General features: G+C 43.7%; 1 protein-coding gene across 1 annotated transcript in view; it reads right to left on the bottom strand.

Annotated features, from left to right (window-relative positions):
- Positions 1–17,495, bottom strand: part of LOC109884894 (1-phosphatidylinositol 4,5-bisphosphate phosphodiesterase beta-1) — a 241,621-nt gene that overhangs the window by 165,097 nt on the left and 59,029 nt on the right. Inside the window, exon 3 of the mRNA XM_031800167.1 lies at positions 6,200–6,268. Within this exon, the coding sequence (XP_031656027.1) occupies positions 6,200–6,268 (69 nt within the window). The remainder of the gene's footprint in view (positions 1–6,199; positions 6,269–17,495) is intronic.

Below are 17,495 nucleotides of genomic sequence, written 5' to 3'. Positions count from 1 at the left end.
TCTGTCACTATATATACACCTGTTCTGAAAGGCCCCAGAGTCTGCAACACCACTAAGCAAGGGGCACCACCAAGAAAGCAGCACTATGAAGACCAAGGAGCTCTCCAAACAGGTTAGGGACAAAGTTGTGGAGAAGTACAGATCAGGTTTGGGTTATAAAAAAATATCTGAAACTTTGAACATCCCACGGAGCACCATTACATCCATTATTAAAAAATGGAAAGAATATGGCACCACAACAAACCTGCCAAGAGAGGGCAGCCCACCAAAACTCACGGACCAGGCAACTAGGGCATTAATCAGAGAGGCATTAAAGAGACCAAAGATAACCGTGAAGGAGCTGCGAAGCTCCACAGAGGAGATTGGAGTATCTGTCCATAAGACCACTTCAAGCCGTACACTCTACAGAGCTGGGCTTTATGGAAGAGTGGCCAGAAAAAAATAAGCAAACATGTTTTGTGTTCGCCAAAAGGCATGTGGGAGACTCCCCAAACATATGGAAGAAGGTATTCTGGTCAGATGAGACTAAAACTGAGCTTTTTGGCCATCAAGGAAAACGCTATGTCTGGCGCAACACAACACCTCTCATCACCCTGAGAACGCCATCCCCACAGTGAAGCATGGTGGTTGCAGCATCATGCTGTAGGGATGTTTTTCATTGGCAAGGACTGGGAAACTGGTCAAATTAGAAGAAATGATGGATGGCGCTAAATACAAGGAAATTCTTGAGGGAAACCTGTTTCAGTCTTCCAGAGATTTGAGACTGGGACGGAGGTTCATCTTCCAGCAGGACAATGACCCTAAGCATACTGATGAAGCAACACTCAAGTGGTATAAGGGGAAACATTTAAATGTCTTGGAATGGCCTAGTCAAAGCCCAGATCTCAATCCAATTGAGAATCTGTGGTATGACTTAAAGATTGCTGTACACCAGCGGAACCCATCCAACTTGAAGGAGCTGGAGCAGTTTTGCCTTGAAGAATGGGCAAAAATCCCAGTGGCTAGATGTGCCAAGCTTATAGAGACAAACCCCAAGAGACTTGCAGCTGTAATTGCAGCAAAAGGTGGCTCTACAAAGTATTGCCTTTGGGGGGGTGAAGAGTTATGCACGTTCAAGTTTTCAGTTTTTTTCTTATTTCTTGTTTGTTTCATAATATAAAATATTTTGCATCTTCAAAGTGGCAGGCATGTTGTGTAAATCAAATGATACAAACCCACCAAAATCCATGTTAATTCCAGGTTGAAAGGCAACAATATAGGACAAATGCCAAGGGGGGTGAATACTTTCGCAAGCCACTGTATACCAAACAATGAACACAAGCAGTTGTCTGTTATGAAGAATATGGAATCGTCAGCATTGTGTTTGACTTTTCTATATGCAATGGTACATATGTTGTGTCTTGTTGAAATGAACAAGTCTCTGGCGTTACTAACTCACCCGTTTGTTATAGAACATACATGATTCTTAATCACAAAGAATATGGAAACGTCAGATTCTATTTTTCTATACCCCTGGCATTTCCATCAGTACTCTGACCAGGCGGGCCTGTGTCTGTAAGAAACAGATCCCAGACGTAGACAACACAGCCGTGAAATCCCTGGCAAGCCTGTTTAGACACATTTGACCTTCATTAACTACACAACAGCCCATCTCACATCAACACTGTGTCGGGCTGGCTCTGTCTGTCTGCTACAACTAGCTGTTGTCTGAGATGACGCCACTCATCTCGAGGGACATTAAAGTAACCCACAAACCCACATAATAACCTATTTATAATTTCAAAAACAAACATTTGTTAGGGTGCTAGTGATTTTGCTTCTTGGCCAGGGCTCTCTCTGTCTCAATGGGACTGGCCTTGTTGAATAAATACAAATCTTGTTTTATCTACCCTGTGTCCTTCCATAATAGAAGCAGGGACTTTGCTGTTCTTTATTGTAAAATGAGAATTTGTATAATGAGGATGAGGCTGAGATAGAGGTACAAGCAGAGGTACAGTAGAGGATGAGGTAGAGGTAGAGACTCAAACACACCAGCTGGCTGGCTTGTTTACGGACATATTCAATCAATCTTTATCCCAGTCTGCTGTCCCCACATGCTTCAAGAGGGCCACCATGTTCCTGTTCCCAAGAAACTGAAGGTAACTGAGCTAAATGACTACCGCCCCGTAGCACACTTCCGTCATCATGAATTGCTTTGAGAGACTAGTCAAGGACCATATCACCTCCACTCTACCCGACACCCTAGACCCACTCCAATTTGCTTACCGCCCCAATAGGTCCACAGATGACGCAATTGCAATCACATTGCACACTGCCCTAACCCATCTGGACAAGAGGAATACCTATGTAAGAATGCTGTTCATCGACTACAGCTCAGCATTTAACAACATGGTACCCTCCAAACTCTCCAAACTCGTCATTAAGCTCGAGACCCTGGGACTCGACTCCGCCCTGTGCCCCCAGGTGGTTAGGGTAGGTAACAACATCTCCACCCCGCTGATCCGCAACACTGGGGCCACACAAGGGTGATTTCTCAGCCCTCTCCTGTACTCCCTGTTCACCCATGACTGCGTGGCCATGCACGCCACCCAACTCAATCATCAAGTTTGCAGATGACACTACAGTGGTAGGCTTGATTACCAACAACGACGAGACAGCCTACAGGGAGGAGGTGAGGGCCCTCGGAGTGTGGTGTCAGGAAAATAACCTCACACTCAATGTCAACAAAACATAGGAGATGATCGTGGACTTCAGGAAACAGCAGAGGGAGCTGCCCCCTATCCACATCGATGGAACAGTAGTGGAGAGGGTGGAAAGTTTTAAGTTCATCGGCGTACACATCACAGACAAACTGAAATAGTCCAACCACCAGACAGCGTGGTGAAGAAGGCGCAGCAGAGCCTCTTCAACCTCAGGATGCTGAAGAAATTTGGCTTGTCACCAAAAACACTCACAAACCTTTACAGATGCACAATCGAGAGCATCCTGTCGGGCTGCATCACCGCCTGGTACAGTAACCGCTCCTTCCACAACCGTAAGGCTCTCCAGAGGGTAGTGAGGTCTGCACAACGCATCACCGGGGGCAAACTACCTGCCCTCCAGGACACCTACACCACCCGATGTCACAGGAAGTCCAAAAAGACAATCAAGGACAACAACCACCCGAGCCACTGCCTGTTCACCCCGCTATCATCTAGAAGGCGTGGTCAGTACAGGTGCATTAAAGCGGGGACCGAGAGACTGAAAAACAGCTTTTATCTCAAGGCCATCAGACTGTTAAACAGCCATCACTAACATTGAGTGGCTGCTGCCAACATACTGACTCAACTCCAGCCACTTTAATAATGGAAAAATTGATGTAATAAATGTATCACTAGTCATTTTTAACAACACCACTTTATATAATGCTTACATACCCTACATTACTCATCTCATATGTTGATACTGTACTCTATACCATCTACTGCATCTTGCCTATGTAGTTCGGCCATCACTCATTCATATATTTTTATGTACATATTCTTATTCATTCCTTTACACGTGTGTGTGTATAAGGTAGTTGTTTTTAAATTGTTAGGTTAGATTACTTGTTAGATATCTCAGCCTCTAGTATTTATGCTGCAGTAGTTTAAGTGTCGGGGGGCTGGGGTCAGTTTGTTATATCTGGTGTACTTCTCCTGTCCTATCCGGTGTCCTGTGTGAATTTAAGTATGCTCTCTCTAATTCTCTCTTTCTCTCTTTCTTTCTCTCTCTCTCAGAGGACCTGAGCCCTAGGACCATGCCTCAGGACTACCTGATATGATGACTCCTTGCTGTCCCCAGTCCACCTAGTTTCAACTCTTCTGCCTGTGATTATTATTATTTGACCATGCTGGTCATTTATGAACATTTGAACATCTTGGCCATGTTCTGTTATAATCTCCACCCGGCACAGCCAGAAGAGGACTGGCCACCCCACATAGCCTGGTTCCTCTAAGTTTCCTCTAGGTTTTTCCTAGCCACCGTGCTTCTACACCTGCATTGCTTGCTGTTTGGGGTTTTAGGCTGGGTTTCTGTACAGCACTTTGAGATATCAGCTGATGTACGAAGGGCTATATAAATAAATTTGATTTGATTTGATATTACCGCATGATCGGAACTAGAAGCACAAGCATTTCGCTACACTCTCATTAACATCTGCTAACCATGCGTATGTGACAAATAAATGTGATTTGATTTGATGTAGAGGCTGTGGTAGAGGTAAAGGCTGAGGTACAGGCTGAGATAGAGGTAGAGATAGAGGTAGAGTTAGAAGGGCTTTATATATCATTTTGATTGATTGATTAAAGCTGCAATATTTAACTTTTCGGGTGACCTGACCAAATTCACATAGAAATTTGAGTTATAGATCCGTCAAACTCATTGAAAGCAAGTCTAAGAAGTGGTATGTCTGTTCTATGTACGCTATTTCTATGCTTCCCGTTCTTTAGTTTAGTTTTTGCATCTCTTACACTTGCGTCTCTGTACACCAGCTTCAAACAGCTGAAAATACTATATTTTTGGTTATTGAAAATATATTTCACAGCGGTTTAGATGATACAATGATTCTCTGCACTGCTTGTTTTGTCACATGAACTGAAATTAGGCAAACTATTAGAATTTTTGGAACTAGGAAATGGTGGAGTGATTTTTACATATTGCACCTTTAAATGAATGGCCTTTAAAGTGAGGCATTAATGGCCTTTAAAGTGAGGCATGAATGGCCTTTACAGTGAGGCATGAATGGCCTTTACAGTGAGGCATGAATGGCCTTTACAGTGAGGCATGAATGGCCTTTACAGTGAGGCATGAATGGCCAGAGAGCCAAATATGCCTGACAGATTCTCTGACGGTTGCAGATAGTTTGCCAATGTGAGAATGCGTACATATTCCTATGAGATTGGTCACAACCAACTAAAATTCAGTTTGGCGTCAAAAGCAACAGCTGCCAGTGTGTTGGTATGCATCATTAGCAGGCTGTCTGCTCTTCAGTCTGGTATTAGAAGGAGAGCATCACAAAGGGCCATTCCATCCAAATACTAGAATTGAATATTTTGTTGTTTACCATAGCAATTAGTGATTCGTGCCAACGGTCGTTATGTCGAAGTCTCCTTGACTCCTGGTGTAGCAGCTGTAGCCAGAATGCGACACTCAGACACACCCAAGGCCATGACATTGCTCAATAACACTAAGCGGTGCCTCGTTTGAAGTAGTGCTTGTTTATATGTTGTCTGTTTATGTGTCGAGGGGTTTGGAGCATAGAAAAGGAATTTGCTTTGTAAAGATGACAAGACAATAACTATTCTATTCTATTCTGTTCTATACTATTCCCTATGCCATTCTGGCAGATCTGACTAATCTGGGGGTATTTCTGTGTGCAAATAAGTACACACACACACACACACACACACACACACACACACACACACACACACACACACACACACACACACACACACACACACACACACACACACACACACACACACACACACACACACACAATTGTACAGTGATATCCAGTTCTGTATCCATCTGAAGATATATTAAAATGTCCGTGTCTCTGTCTCTCTCTTCCTCTTTCACCTCATATTCCTGTCCAGCCTACATAAAACTAAAAAAATATCCTATTAGCTTGTCTGTCTTCCAGTATTTCTCATAAAACCCTGTTATATATCCTATTAGCTTGTCTGTCTTCCAGTATTTCTCATAAAACCCTGTTATATATCCTATTAGCTTGTCTGTCTTCCAGTATTTCTCATAAAACCCTGTTATATATCCTATTAGCTTGTCTGTCTTCCAGTATTTCTCATAAAACCCTGTTATATATCCTATTAGCTTGTCTGTCTTCCAGTATTTCTCATAAAACCCTGTTATATATCCTATTAGCTTGTCTGTCTTCCAGTATTTCTCATAAAGCCCTGTCATAAACTTTGGAACTGAGTTTTGGCAGAAAGACAATAAGGCTGTGTTTAGACAGGAAGCCCAATTCTGATTTTTTCTTTTGACCAATCAGATCAGTTCTGAAAAAGATCTGATGTGAAAAGATCTGATGTGATCTTTTTAGTGGAATTAGTGGAAAAAAGATCAGAATTGGTCTGCTTGTCTAAGATACACAGATGTACATCTGAATCTATTTGAGTCGTGCACTGAGCAGAAGTCACTGGCCCGACTGACTTACCTTTGGTGTTTTTGTGCATTTTCCATTCCTGGCGTCCTTGATGTAGGCAATGTCCAGGAGATCAGTGTCCTGTAAACAAGCAACAGAAATAGAGTGATAAGATTCAGTCACATGTGGGTTTGTCCAGTGGGTGTGTGTGCACGTGTGTACGGTAGTGGATAGGAAACACATCAGCCTTTGTTGCCTGGGGGAACCCTTTGGAGAGGATGAGATGTGTGTCACCTAGTCTAGAAACACAAACACTCATTGTCGTACAATGACACACTCACTATCGTATGGGGCGGCAGGTACCCTAGTGGTTAGAGCGTTGGACTCGTAACTGAAAGGTTGCTAGATTGAATCCCAGAGCTGACAAGGTAAAAATCTGTCGTTCTGCCCCTAAACAAGGCAGTTCACCCATTGTTCCTAGGTCGTCAATGAAAAAAAGAATTTGTTCTTAACCCGACTTGCCTAGTTAAAAAAAGGTTTAAAAAAATAACACACTCACTGTCGTACATTAACACACTCACTGTCATACAGTAACACACTCACTGTCGTACAATAACACACTCACTGTTGTACAATAACACTCACTGTCGTACAGTAACACACTCACTGTCATACAGTAACACACTCACTGTCGTACATTAACACACTCACTGTCATACAGTAACACACTCACTGTCGTACATTAACACACTCACTGTCATACAGTAACACACTCACTGTCGTACATTAATACACTCACTGTCGTACAGTAACACTCACTGTCGTACAGTAACACACTCACTGTCGTACATTAACACACTCACTGTCGTACAATAACACACTCACTGTCATACAGTAACACACTCACTGTCGTACAGTAACACACTCACTGTCGTACATTAACACACTCACTGTCGTACATTAACACACTCACTGTCGTACATTAACACACTCACTGTCGTACAGTAACACACTCACTGTCGTACATTAACACACTCACTGTCGTACATTAACACACTCACTGTCATACAGTAACACACTCACTGTCGTACAATAACACACTCACTGTCATACAATAACACTCACTGTCATACAGTAACACACTCACTGTCGTACATTAACACACTCACTGTCGTACAATAACACACTCACTGTCGTACAATAACACTCACTGTCATACAGTAACACACTCACTGTCGTACATTAACACACTCACTGTCGTACATTAACACACTCACTGTCGTACAGTAACACACTCACTGTCATACAGTAACACACTCACTGTCGTACATTAACACTCACTGTCGTACATTAACACACTCACTGCCGTACAGTAACACACTCACTGTCGTACATTAACACACTCACTGTCGTACAGTAACACTCACTGTCGTACAGTAACACACTCACTGTCGTACATTAACACACTCACTGTCGTACATTAACACACTCACTGTCATACAGTAACACACTCACTGTCGTACATTAACACACTCACTGTCGTACAGTAACACTCACTGTCGTACAGTGACACACTCACTGTCGTACATTAACACACTCACTGTCGTACAATAACACACTCACTGTCATACAGTAACACACTCACTGTTGTACATTAACACACTCACTGTCGTACAGTAACACTCACTGTCGTACAGTATCACACTCACTGTCGTACAATACCACTCACTGGCATACAGTAACACACTCACTGTCGTACATTAACACACTCACTGTCGTACATTAACACACTCACTGTCGTACAGTAACACACTCACTGTCATACAGTAACACACTCACTGTCATACAGTAACACACTCACTGTCATACAGTAACACACTCACTGTCATACAGTAACACACTCACTGTCATACAGTAACACACTCACTGTCGTACAGTAACACACTCACTGTCGTACAGTAACACACTCACTGTCGTACAGTAACACCACTCACTGTCATACAGTAACACACTCACTGTCGTACAGTAACACACTCACTGTCGTACATTAACACACTCACTGTCGTACAATAACACACTCACTGTCATACAGTAACACACTCACTGTCGTACAGTAACACACTCACTGTCGTACAGTAACACACTCACTGTCGTACAATAACACTCACTGTCGTACATTAACACACTCACTGTCGTACAGTAACACACTCACTGTCGTACAATAACACTCACTGTCATACAGTAACACACTCACTGTCGTACATTAACACACTCACTGTCGTACAGTAACACACTCACTGTCGTACAATAACACTCACTGTCGTACATTAACACACTCACTGTCGTACAGTAACACACTCACTGTCGTACAATAACACTCACTGTCATACAGTAACACACTCACTGTCGTACATTAACACACTCACTGTCGTACAGTAACACACTCACTGTCGTACATTAACACACTCACTGTCGTACAGTAACACACTCACTGTCGTACATTAACACACTCACTGTCGTACAGTAACACACTCACTGTCGTACATTAACACACTCACTGTCGTACATTAACACACTCACTGTCGTACATTAACACACTCACTGTCGTACAGTAACACACTCACTGTCGTACAGTAACAATTAGGCCACAAGTAGGAAACACATATTCCTAAATGGACTGATGTCCTGCCAAACAGTGGATTCACACACTTAGACACACACACACACACACAGTGACGATGTACCTGTGAGCTTTTTCTCTCATTCTCTCCTCACACAAATGGAGTGCTGTTTGTTGCAGACATTGCTAGCTTTCTACAGTCTGATATCGCTAATCCCATCAAACAATCTTGCATTGTGAAAAGAACAAATGCCTGAGTCTCACTTATTGTAGGCCTATTTGGTAAGTAATGATTAGTATTTGTCTTCTTTTTGTTTGGTAACACCAACCTGTTTCTCACCTCCGCTCAGAAATGGCTACGAGGGGAGCAGCACGCGCCGGTCAAGTTTACGACTCTATCCACAGGTTTCGCGCCTTTCGTTATTTGGTGTATGTTGGCATCCTAGGTAGTGTAAGTGTATATTAGCACTCTGACTAGGCTAGGCTGAATGACTAGAGGTCAATGGAGCAGGCCATTACAGCGAAGCATCTCTCTTTCTCTCTCTCTACCTCTGCTCTCTCCTTTTCTCTCCCTCTCTCTTGCTAATGAAAGAAGGATATGAGGAAGGAACCATATCATGATTTAGATATGTCTCTCTCCACCAGGGCTCTCACTAACCACATCTGAAATACCACAGCACCCCTGCTCCGAATGTAGGTCTAGACCTCACTAACGTCCATTATTCATTCAGAGTTCCACATTCCATTTGAGAGTTCCACATTCCATTTGAGAGTTCCACATTCCATTTGAGAGTTCCATGTTCCATTTGAGAGTTCCATGTTCCACGAAGGCACCAGTGAGACGAACACACGGTCCTAGCTAGTCTAAAAGCACTGTTGATGTTACTCAAAGTGGGGGCACTGAAATATTGACAATACATAGAGGCACTGTAGGCGGCCTGACATGGGCAAGTGTTCTAGTTCTCGGTCTAACACAATAATTACATTTACATTTACATTTAAGGGATCCCCCCCCCCCCATCCACATTGACGGGACAGGAGTGCAGGAGGTGGAAAGTTTTAAGTTCCTCGGGGTACATATCACCGACAAACTGAAATTGTCCACGCACACAGACAGTGTGGTGAAGAAGGCGCATCAGGAAGGACAATAACCACCCGAGCCACTACCTGTTCACCCCGCTTCCACCCAGAAGACGAGGTCAGTACAGGTGCATCAAAGCTGGGACGGAGAGATCGAAAAACAGCTTCTATCTCAAGGCCATCAGATTGTTAAACAGCCACCACTAGCAGAGAGGCGGCTGCCTACCTACAGACTTGATATCATTGGCCACTTTAATAAATGGAACACTAGTCACTTTAATAATGCCACTTTAATAATGTTTACATATCTCGCATTACTCATCTCATGCAGTGTGTATATACTGTATACTGTATCCTTCACTATCTATTCTTTACTCTCTATTGCATCTTAGCCGCTCTGTCACTGCTCATCTATATATTTTATACTTGTATATTCTCATCCCATTCCTTTACTAGATTATGTGTATTTGGTTTTGCTGTGGAATTTGTTAGATATTAGGTTTTGTTGTGTTATTGTTAGATATTACCTATTAGATAGTGCTGCACTGTTGGATCTAGAAGCACAAGCATTTCACTACACTCGCAATAACATCTGCTAATCATGTGTCTGTGACCAATAAAATGTTATTTGTTTTGACATTTTACTGATGTAGATGTTCATTTTTAAAGTGATTTACAATAAGTGTAAACACACTCACTGTCGTACAGTAACACACTCACTGTCATACAGTAACACACTCACTGTCGTACAGTAACACACTCACTGTCGTACATTAACACACTCACTGTCGTACAATAACACACTCACTGTCATACAGTAACACACTCACTGTCGTACAGTAACACACTCACTGTCGTACAGTAACACACTCACTGTCGTACAATAACACTCACTGTCGTACATTAACACACTCACTGTCGTACAGTAACACACTCACTGTCGTACAATAACACTCACTGTCATACAGTAACACACTCACTGTCGTACATTAACACACTCACTGTCGTACAGTAACACACTCACTGTCGTACAATAACACTCACTGTCGTACATTAACACACTCACTGTCGTACAGTAACACACTCACTGTCGTACAATAACACTCACTGTCATACAGTAACACACTCACTGTCGTACATTAACACACTCACTGTCGTACAGTAACACACTCACTGTCGTACATTAACACACTCACTGTCGTACAGTAACACACTCACTGTCGTACATTAACACACTCACTGTCGTACAGTAACACACTCACTGTCGTACATTAACACACTCACTGTCGTACATTAACACACTCACTGTCGTACAGTAACACACTCACTGTCGTACAACAACACTCACTGTCGTACATTAACACACTCACTGTCGTACATTAACACACTCACTGTCGTACATTAACACACTCACTGTCGTACATTAACACACTCACTGTCGTACAGTAACACACTCACTGTCGTACAGTAACAATTAGGCCACAAGTAGGAAACACATATTCCTAAATGGACTGATGTCCTGCCAAACAGTGGATTCACACACTTAGACACACACACACACACACAGTGACGATGTACCTGTGAGCTTTTTCTCTCATTCTCTCCTCACACAAATGGAGTGCTGTTTGTTGCAGACATTGCTAGCTTTCTACAGTCTGATATCGCTAATCCCATCAAACAATCTTGCATTGTGAAAAGAACAAATGCCTGAGTCTCACTTATTGTAGGCCTATTTGGTAAGTAATGATTAGTATTTGTCTTCTTTTGTTTGGTAACACCAACCTGTTTCTCACCTCCGCTCAGAAATGGCTACGAGGGGAGCAGCACGTGCCGGTCAAGTTTACGACTCTATCCACAGGTTTCGCGCCTTTCGTTATTTGGTGTATGTTGGCATCCTAGGTAGTGTAAGTGTATATTAGCACTCTGACTAGGCTAGGCTGAATGACTAGAGGTCAATGGAGCAGGCCATTACAGCGAAGCATCTCTCTTTCTCTCTCTCTACCTCTGCTCTCTCCTTTTCTCTCCCTCTCTCTTGCTAATGAAAGAAGGATATGAGGAAGGAACCATATCATGATTTAGATATGTCTCTCTCCACCAGGGCTCTCACTAACCACATCTGAAACACCACAGCACCCCTGCTCCGAATGTAGGTCTAGACCTCACTAACGTCCATTATTCATTCAGAGTTCCACATTCCATTTGAGAGTTCCACATTCCATTTGAGAGTTCCACATTCCATTTGAGAGTTCCATGTTCCATTTGAGAGTTCCATGTTCCACGAAGGCACCAGTGAGACGAACACACGGTCCTAGCTAGTCTAAAAGCACTGTTGATGTTACTCAAAGTGGGGGCACTGAAATATTGACAATACATAGAGGCACTGTAGGCGGCCTGACATGGGCAAGTGTTCTAGTTCTCGGTCTAACACAATAATTACATTTACATTTACATTTAAGGGATCCCCCCCCCCCCATCCACATTGACGGGACAGGAGTGCAGGAGGTGGAAAGTTTTAAGTTCCTCGGGGTACATATCACCGACAAACTGAAATTGTCCACGCACACAGACAGTGTGGTGAAGAAGGCGCATCAGGAAGGACAATAACCACCCGAGCCACTACCTGTTCACCCCGCTTCCACCCAGAAGACGAGGTCAGTACAGGTGCATCAAAGCTGGGACGGAGAGATCGAAAAACAGCTTCTATCTCAAGGCCATCAGATTGTTAAACAGCCACCACTAGCAGAGAGGCGGCTGCCTACCTACAGACTTGATATCATTGGCCACTTTAATAAATGGAACACTAGTCACTTTAATAATGCCACTTTAATAATGTTTACATATCTCGCATTACTCATCTCATGCAGTGTGTATATACTGTATACTGTATCCTTCACTATCTATTCTTTACTCTCTATTGCATCTTAGCCGCTCTGTCACTGCTCATCTATATATTTTATACTTGTATATTCTCATCCCATTCCTTTACTAGATTATGTGTATTTGGTTTTGCTGTGGAATTTGTTAGATATTAGGTTTTGTTGTGTTATTGTTAGATATTACCTATTAGATAGTGCTGCACTGTTGGATCTAGAAGCACAAGCATTTCACTACACTCGCAATAACATCTGCTAATCATGTGTCTGTGACCAATAAAATGTTATTTGTTTTGACATTTTACTGATGTAGATGTTCATTTTTAAAGTGATTTACAATAAGTGTATTCAATGAAGGTAAAGCAACCACCAAATCACATTGAATCAAATCATGTATCCCTCCACTTAAAAATAAAAAAATGACTAAACTAACTGTGATTGGTGGAAAGGACAGGACAGAAACATCACATGACTAACGTCATGAGAATGACACACAGCCGACACAGTCAACTGGTTAGGGAAAGAGAGAGGGGGAGAGAGAGGGAGAGGGGGAGAGGGAGAGAGAGAGAGGGGGAGAGAGAGGGAGAGAGAGAGAGAGAGAGGGGGAGAGGGAGAGAGAGAGAGAGGGAGAGGGTGAGAGAGAGAGAGAGAGAGAGAGAGAGAGAGAGGGAGAGGAGAGAGAGAGAGAGAGAGAGAGAGAGAGAGAGGAGGAAAGAGAGGGAGAGAGAGAGAGGAAGATAGAGAGGGGGAGAGAGAGAGGGGGAGAGAGAGGGAGAGAGAGAGGGGGAGAGAGAGGGAGAGAGGGGGAGAGAGGGAGAGAGAGGGAGAGCGAGCGAGAGGGAGAGAGAGGGAGAGAGAGAAAGAGGGAGAGAGAGAGGAGGAAGAGAGGGAGAGAGAGGAAGAGAGAGAGAGGGGGAGAGAGAGTGAGAGAGAGAGAGAGAGAGAGAGAGAGAGGGAGAGAGAGAGGGGGAGAGAGAGAGAGAGGGAGAGAGAGAGAGAAAGAGAGGGAGAGAGAGAGAGTGAGGGAGAGAGAGAGAGCCTATCTTTCTATCCATGCTATTTCACGCTGATTTGCTACAACGTTGTCTGAGACGAGCTGTAATATGATTATGTGTAAACTGAACTCCCTACCCTGGTCAGAAGGAAACCCTGTTTCTGTTCCAAAAAGCACTTTATTCCCTACATAAGGCACTACTTTTGACCAGAGTCCTGCGCCATATGGTCCCGGGTCAAGATTAGTGCAATTTGTAGGGAATAGTGTGCCATTTGGAACGGAAGCCTATCTTTCTGGAGTCTGAGCCTCGGGTCAAAGCAGTCCACCTTACGCCAAAGAATCTGCTATGACTAATTCTCTCTCTTGTCACTCTCCATCTCTCTCTCTCTCTTGTCTCTCTCCATCTCTCTCTCTCTCTCTCTTGTCTCTCTCCATCTCTCTCTCTCTCTTTTCTTTCTGTCCCTCTCTCTCTCAATCTAGCTGTTGGAGATTGAGGCCATGAGGTGGAGAATGAACCTGGCTGAGCAGTGAACTGACTGGCTGCCAGCAGGATAGTTCTGTCCCAAATGATACCATATTCTCCATATACTGCACCACTTTTGATCAGGGCCCATAGGCATAAACCAACAACTCACACTCTCCAGAATGACAAGCCATATATAGTTATAAGAACAATCTAGATGGAAGGAATATACCTTGTTTGATTGTGTGACACACATATCCATATATGATGATTACTACAGGAGCACTTTACTCTTACCTCTACTCCTTTAACAACTGGAGACTTATATCTCCCTCTCTAACTTTAAACATCAGCTGTCAGAGCAGCTTACCGATCACTGTACCTGTACACAGCCAATCTGTAAAGAGCAAACCCAACTACCTCATCCCCATATTGTTATTTATCCTCTTGCTCTTTTGCACCCCAGTATCTCTACTTGCACATCATCCTCTGCACATCTATCACTCCAGTGTTTAATGCTAAATTGTAATTATTTTGCCTCTATGGCCTATTTATTGCCTCACCTCCCTAATCTTCCACATTTGTACACACTGTACATACATTTTTCTATTGTGTTATTGACTGTACGTTTGTTTATGTGTAACTCTGTGTTGTTGTTTTTGTTGCACTGCTTTGCTTTATCTTGGTCAGGTTGCAGTTGCAAATGAGAACTTGTTCTCAACTGGCCGACCTGGTTAAATAAAGGTGAAATAAAAAATAAAATAAAAACAACAACATGTACACCACATGACCAAAAGTATGTGGACACCTGCTCGTCGAACATCTCATTACAAAATCATGGGCTTTGATATGGAGTTCGTCCCACTTTTGCTGCTATAACAGCCTCCACTCTTCTGGGAAGGCTTTCCACTAGATGTTGGTACGTTGCTGCTATAACAGCCTCCACTCTTCTGGGAAGGCTTTCCACTAGATGTTGGTACGTTGCTGCTATAACAGCCTCCACTCTTCTGGGAAGGCTTTCCACTAGGTATTGGAACATTGCTGCAGGGACTTGCTTCCATTCAGCCACAAGAGAATTAGTGAGGTCGGGCAACTGATGTTGGGTGATTAGGCCTGACTCGCAGTCACCGTTCCAATTCATCCCAAAGGTGTTCAATGGGGTTGAGGCCAGGGCTCTGTGCAGGCCAGTCAAGTTCTTTCACACCGATCTCGACAATGTCATTGTATGCTGTAGCGTTAAGATTTCCCTTCACTGGAACTAAGGGGCCCGAACCATGAAAAACAGCCCCAGACCATTATTACTCCTCCAGCAAACTTTAGAGTTGGCACTATGCATTGGCGGTAGATAACGTTCTCCAGGCATCCGCCAAATCCAGACTTGTCTGTCGGACTGCCAGATGGTGAAATGCGATTCATAATTTCAGAGAATGAGTTTCCACTGTTCCAGAGTCGAATGGCTGCAAGCTTTACACTACTCCAGCCAACGATTGGCATTGCACATGGTGATCTGAAGCTTGCTTGCGGCTACTCGGCCATGATAATCCATTTCATGAAGCTCCAGACGAACAGTTTTTGTGTCTACGTTGCTACCAGAGGCAGTTTGGAACTCGGTAGTGAGTGTTGCAACCGGGGACAGACTATTTTTATACTCGTCAATCTTCAGCACTCGGCGGTCCCATTCTGTGAGCTTGTGTGGCCTACCACTTCACAGCTGAGCCGTTGTTGCTCCTAGACGTTTCCACTTCACAATAACAGCACGTACAGTTGACCGGGGCAACTCTAGCAGGGCAGACATTTTACAAACTGACTTGTTGGAAAGGTGGCATCCTAAGGACATTACCACATTGAAAGTCACTGAGCTCTTCAGTAAAGCCATTCTACTGCCAATGTTTGTCTATGGAGACACAATATCCCAAGTACATGCTAAAAAAACGTCCTTGGCGACGTCCCTGGGACAAACTGGGAACTAGACAAAACTTCCATGGAACCATTACACAAAGTCCAAAGAACGAAGACACACTGAATAATACGAAGACACACTGAAGCCTATGGTGAACAAACTGAGCTCACTTATCCAGCATCAGTTCTCCACAGAATAGAAAACTGATAGGATTTTAACTGGCTTCTCAGTATGTAGATTAATGTGCTTACTCATGCAATGTCATGATCTGTCAAAAATGCATTATCTTATTGTGGTATTTTCTCACATTGCTGTTAAATTCTATTCACGCATTGAATTTGGATTCATTCTTTAAATCCCATTTCTTTTCGATTTGCACGTCTTGTCCATTCCAACATCTCTGAGGTTATTAGTGTACGCAACAACACAGCCAGGAGAGCTTATTAGAATACACATCACGTTGAGGGAGCTGGCAGGGCCAGCCAAAAAAACAGGAGAAATTAATGAACATGCTTAACCTGTACTGCCCTGAGGGTATCACTTCCTGTGCCTATCTGTTTCCCTGTGGTTCCCAGCTGTGTTTCCCTATGTGGTTCCATGTCTGTCTGTTTCCCTGTGTCTCCATGGGTTTCTCTCTACATCCCTGTCTGTCTGTTTCCCTGTGTCTCCATGGGTTTCTCTCTACATCCCTGTCTGTCTGTTTCCCTGTGTCTCCATGGGTTTCTCTCTACATCCCTGTCTGTCTGTTTCCCTGTGTCTCCATGGGTTTCTCTCTACATCCCTGTCTGTCTGTTTCCCTGTGTCTCCATGTGTTTCTCTCTACATCCCTGTCTGTCTGTTTCCCTGTGTCTCCATGGGTTTCTCTCTACATCCCTGTCTGTCTGTTTCCCTGTGTCTCCATGGGTTTCTCTCTACATCCCTGTCTGTCTGTTTCCCTGTGTCTCCATGTGTTTCTCTCTACATCCCTGTCTGTCTGTTTCCCTGTGTCTCCATGGGTTTCTCTCTACATCCCTGTCTGTCTGTTTCCCTGTGTCTCCATGGGTTTCTCTCTACATCCCTGTCTGTCTGTTTCCCTGTGTCTCCATGTGTTTCTCTCTACATCCCTGTCTGTCTGTTTCCCTGTGTCTCCATGGGTTTCTCTCTACATCCCTGTCTGTCTGTTTCCCTGTGTCTCCATGGGTTTCTCTCTACATCCCTGTCTGTCTGTTTCCCTGTGTCTCCATGTGTTTCTCTCTACATCCCTGTCTGTCTGTTTCCCTGTGTCTCCATGGGTTTCTCTCTACATCCCTGTGTGTCCCTCTGTGTCTCTGTTTCCCTGTGGTGTCCTACATTCTCGCTGTGTACCCTTCTTCCCTCTGTGTCTCTCTGTCTCTTTTCTCCTCTATCTAACTGTGTCTCTCTGCTTCTCACTGTATCTCTGCTTCCCTGGGTGTGTGTC

This window comes from Oncorhynchus kisutch, linkage group LG21, assembly GCF_002021735.2.
Source record: "Oncorhynchus kisutch isolate 150728-3 linkage group LG21, Okis_V2, whole genome shotgun sequence".
NCBI classification, from domain to species: Eukaryota; Metazoa; Chordata; class Actinopteri; order Salmoniformes; family Salmonidae; genus Oncorhynchus; species Oncorhynchus kisutch.
Note: the sequence above shows the minus strand (reverse complement) of the source record. Positions and strands in the feature narration are given on the sequence as shown.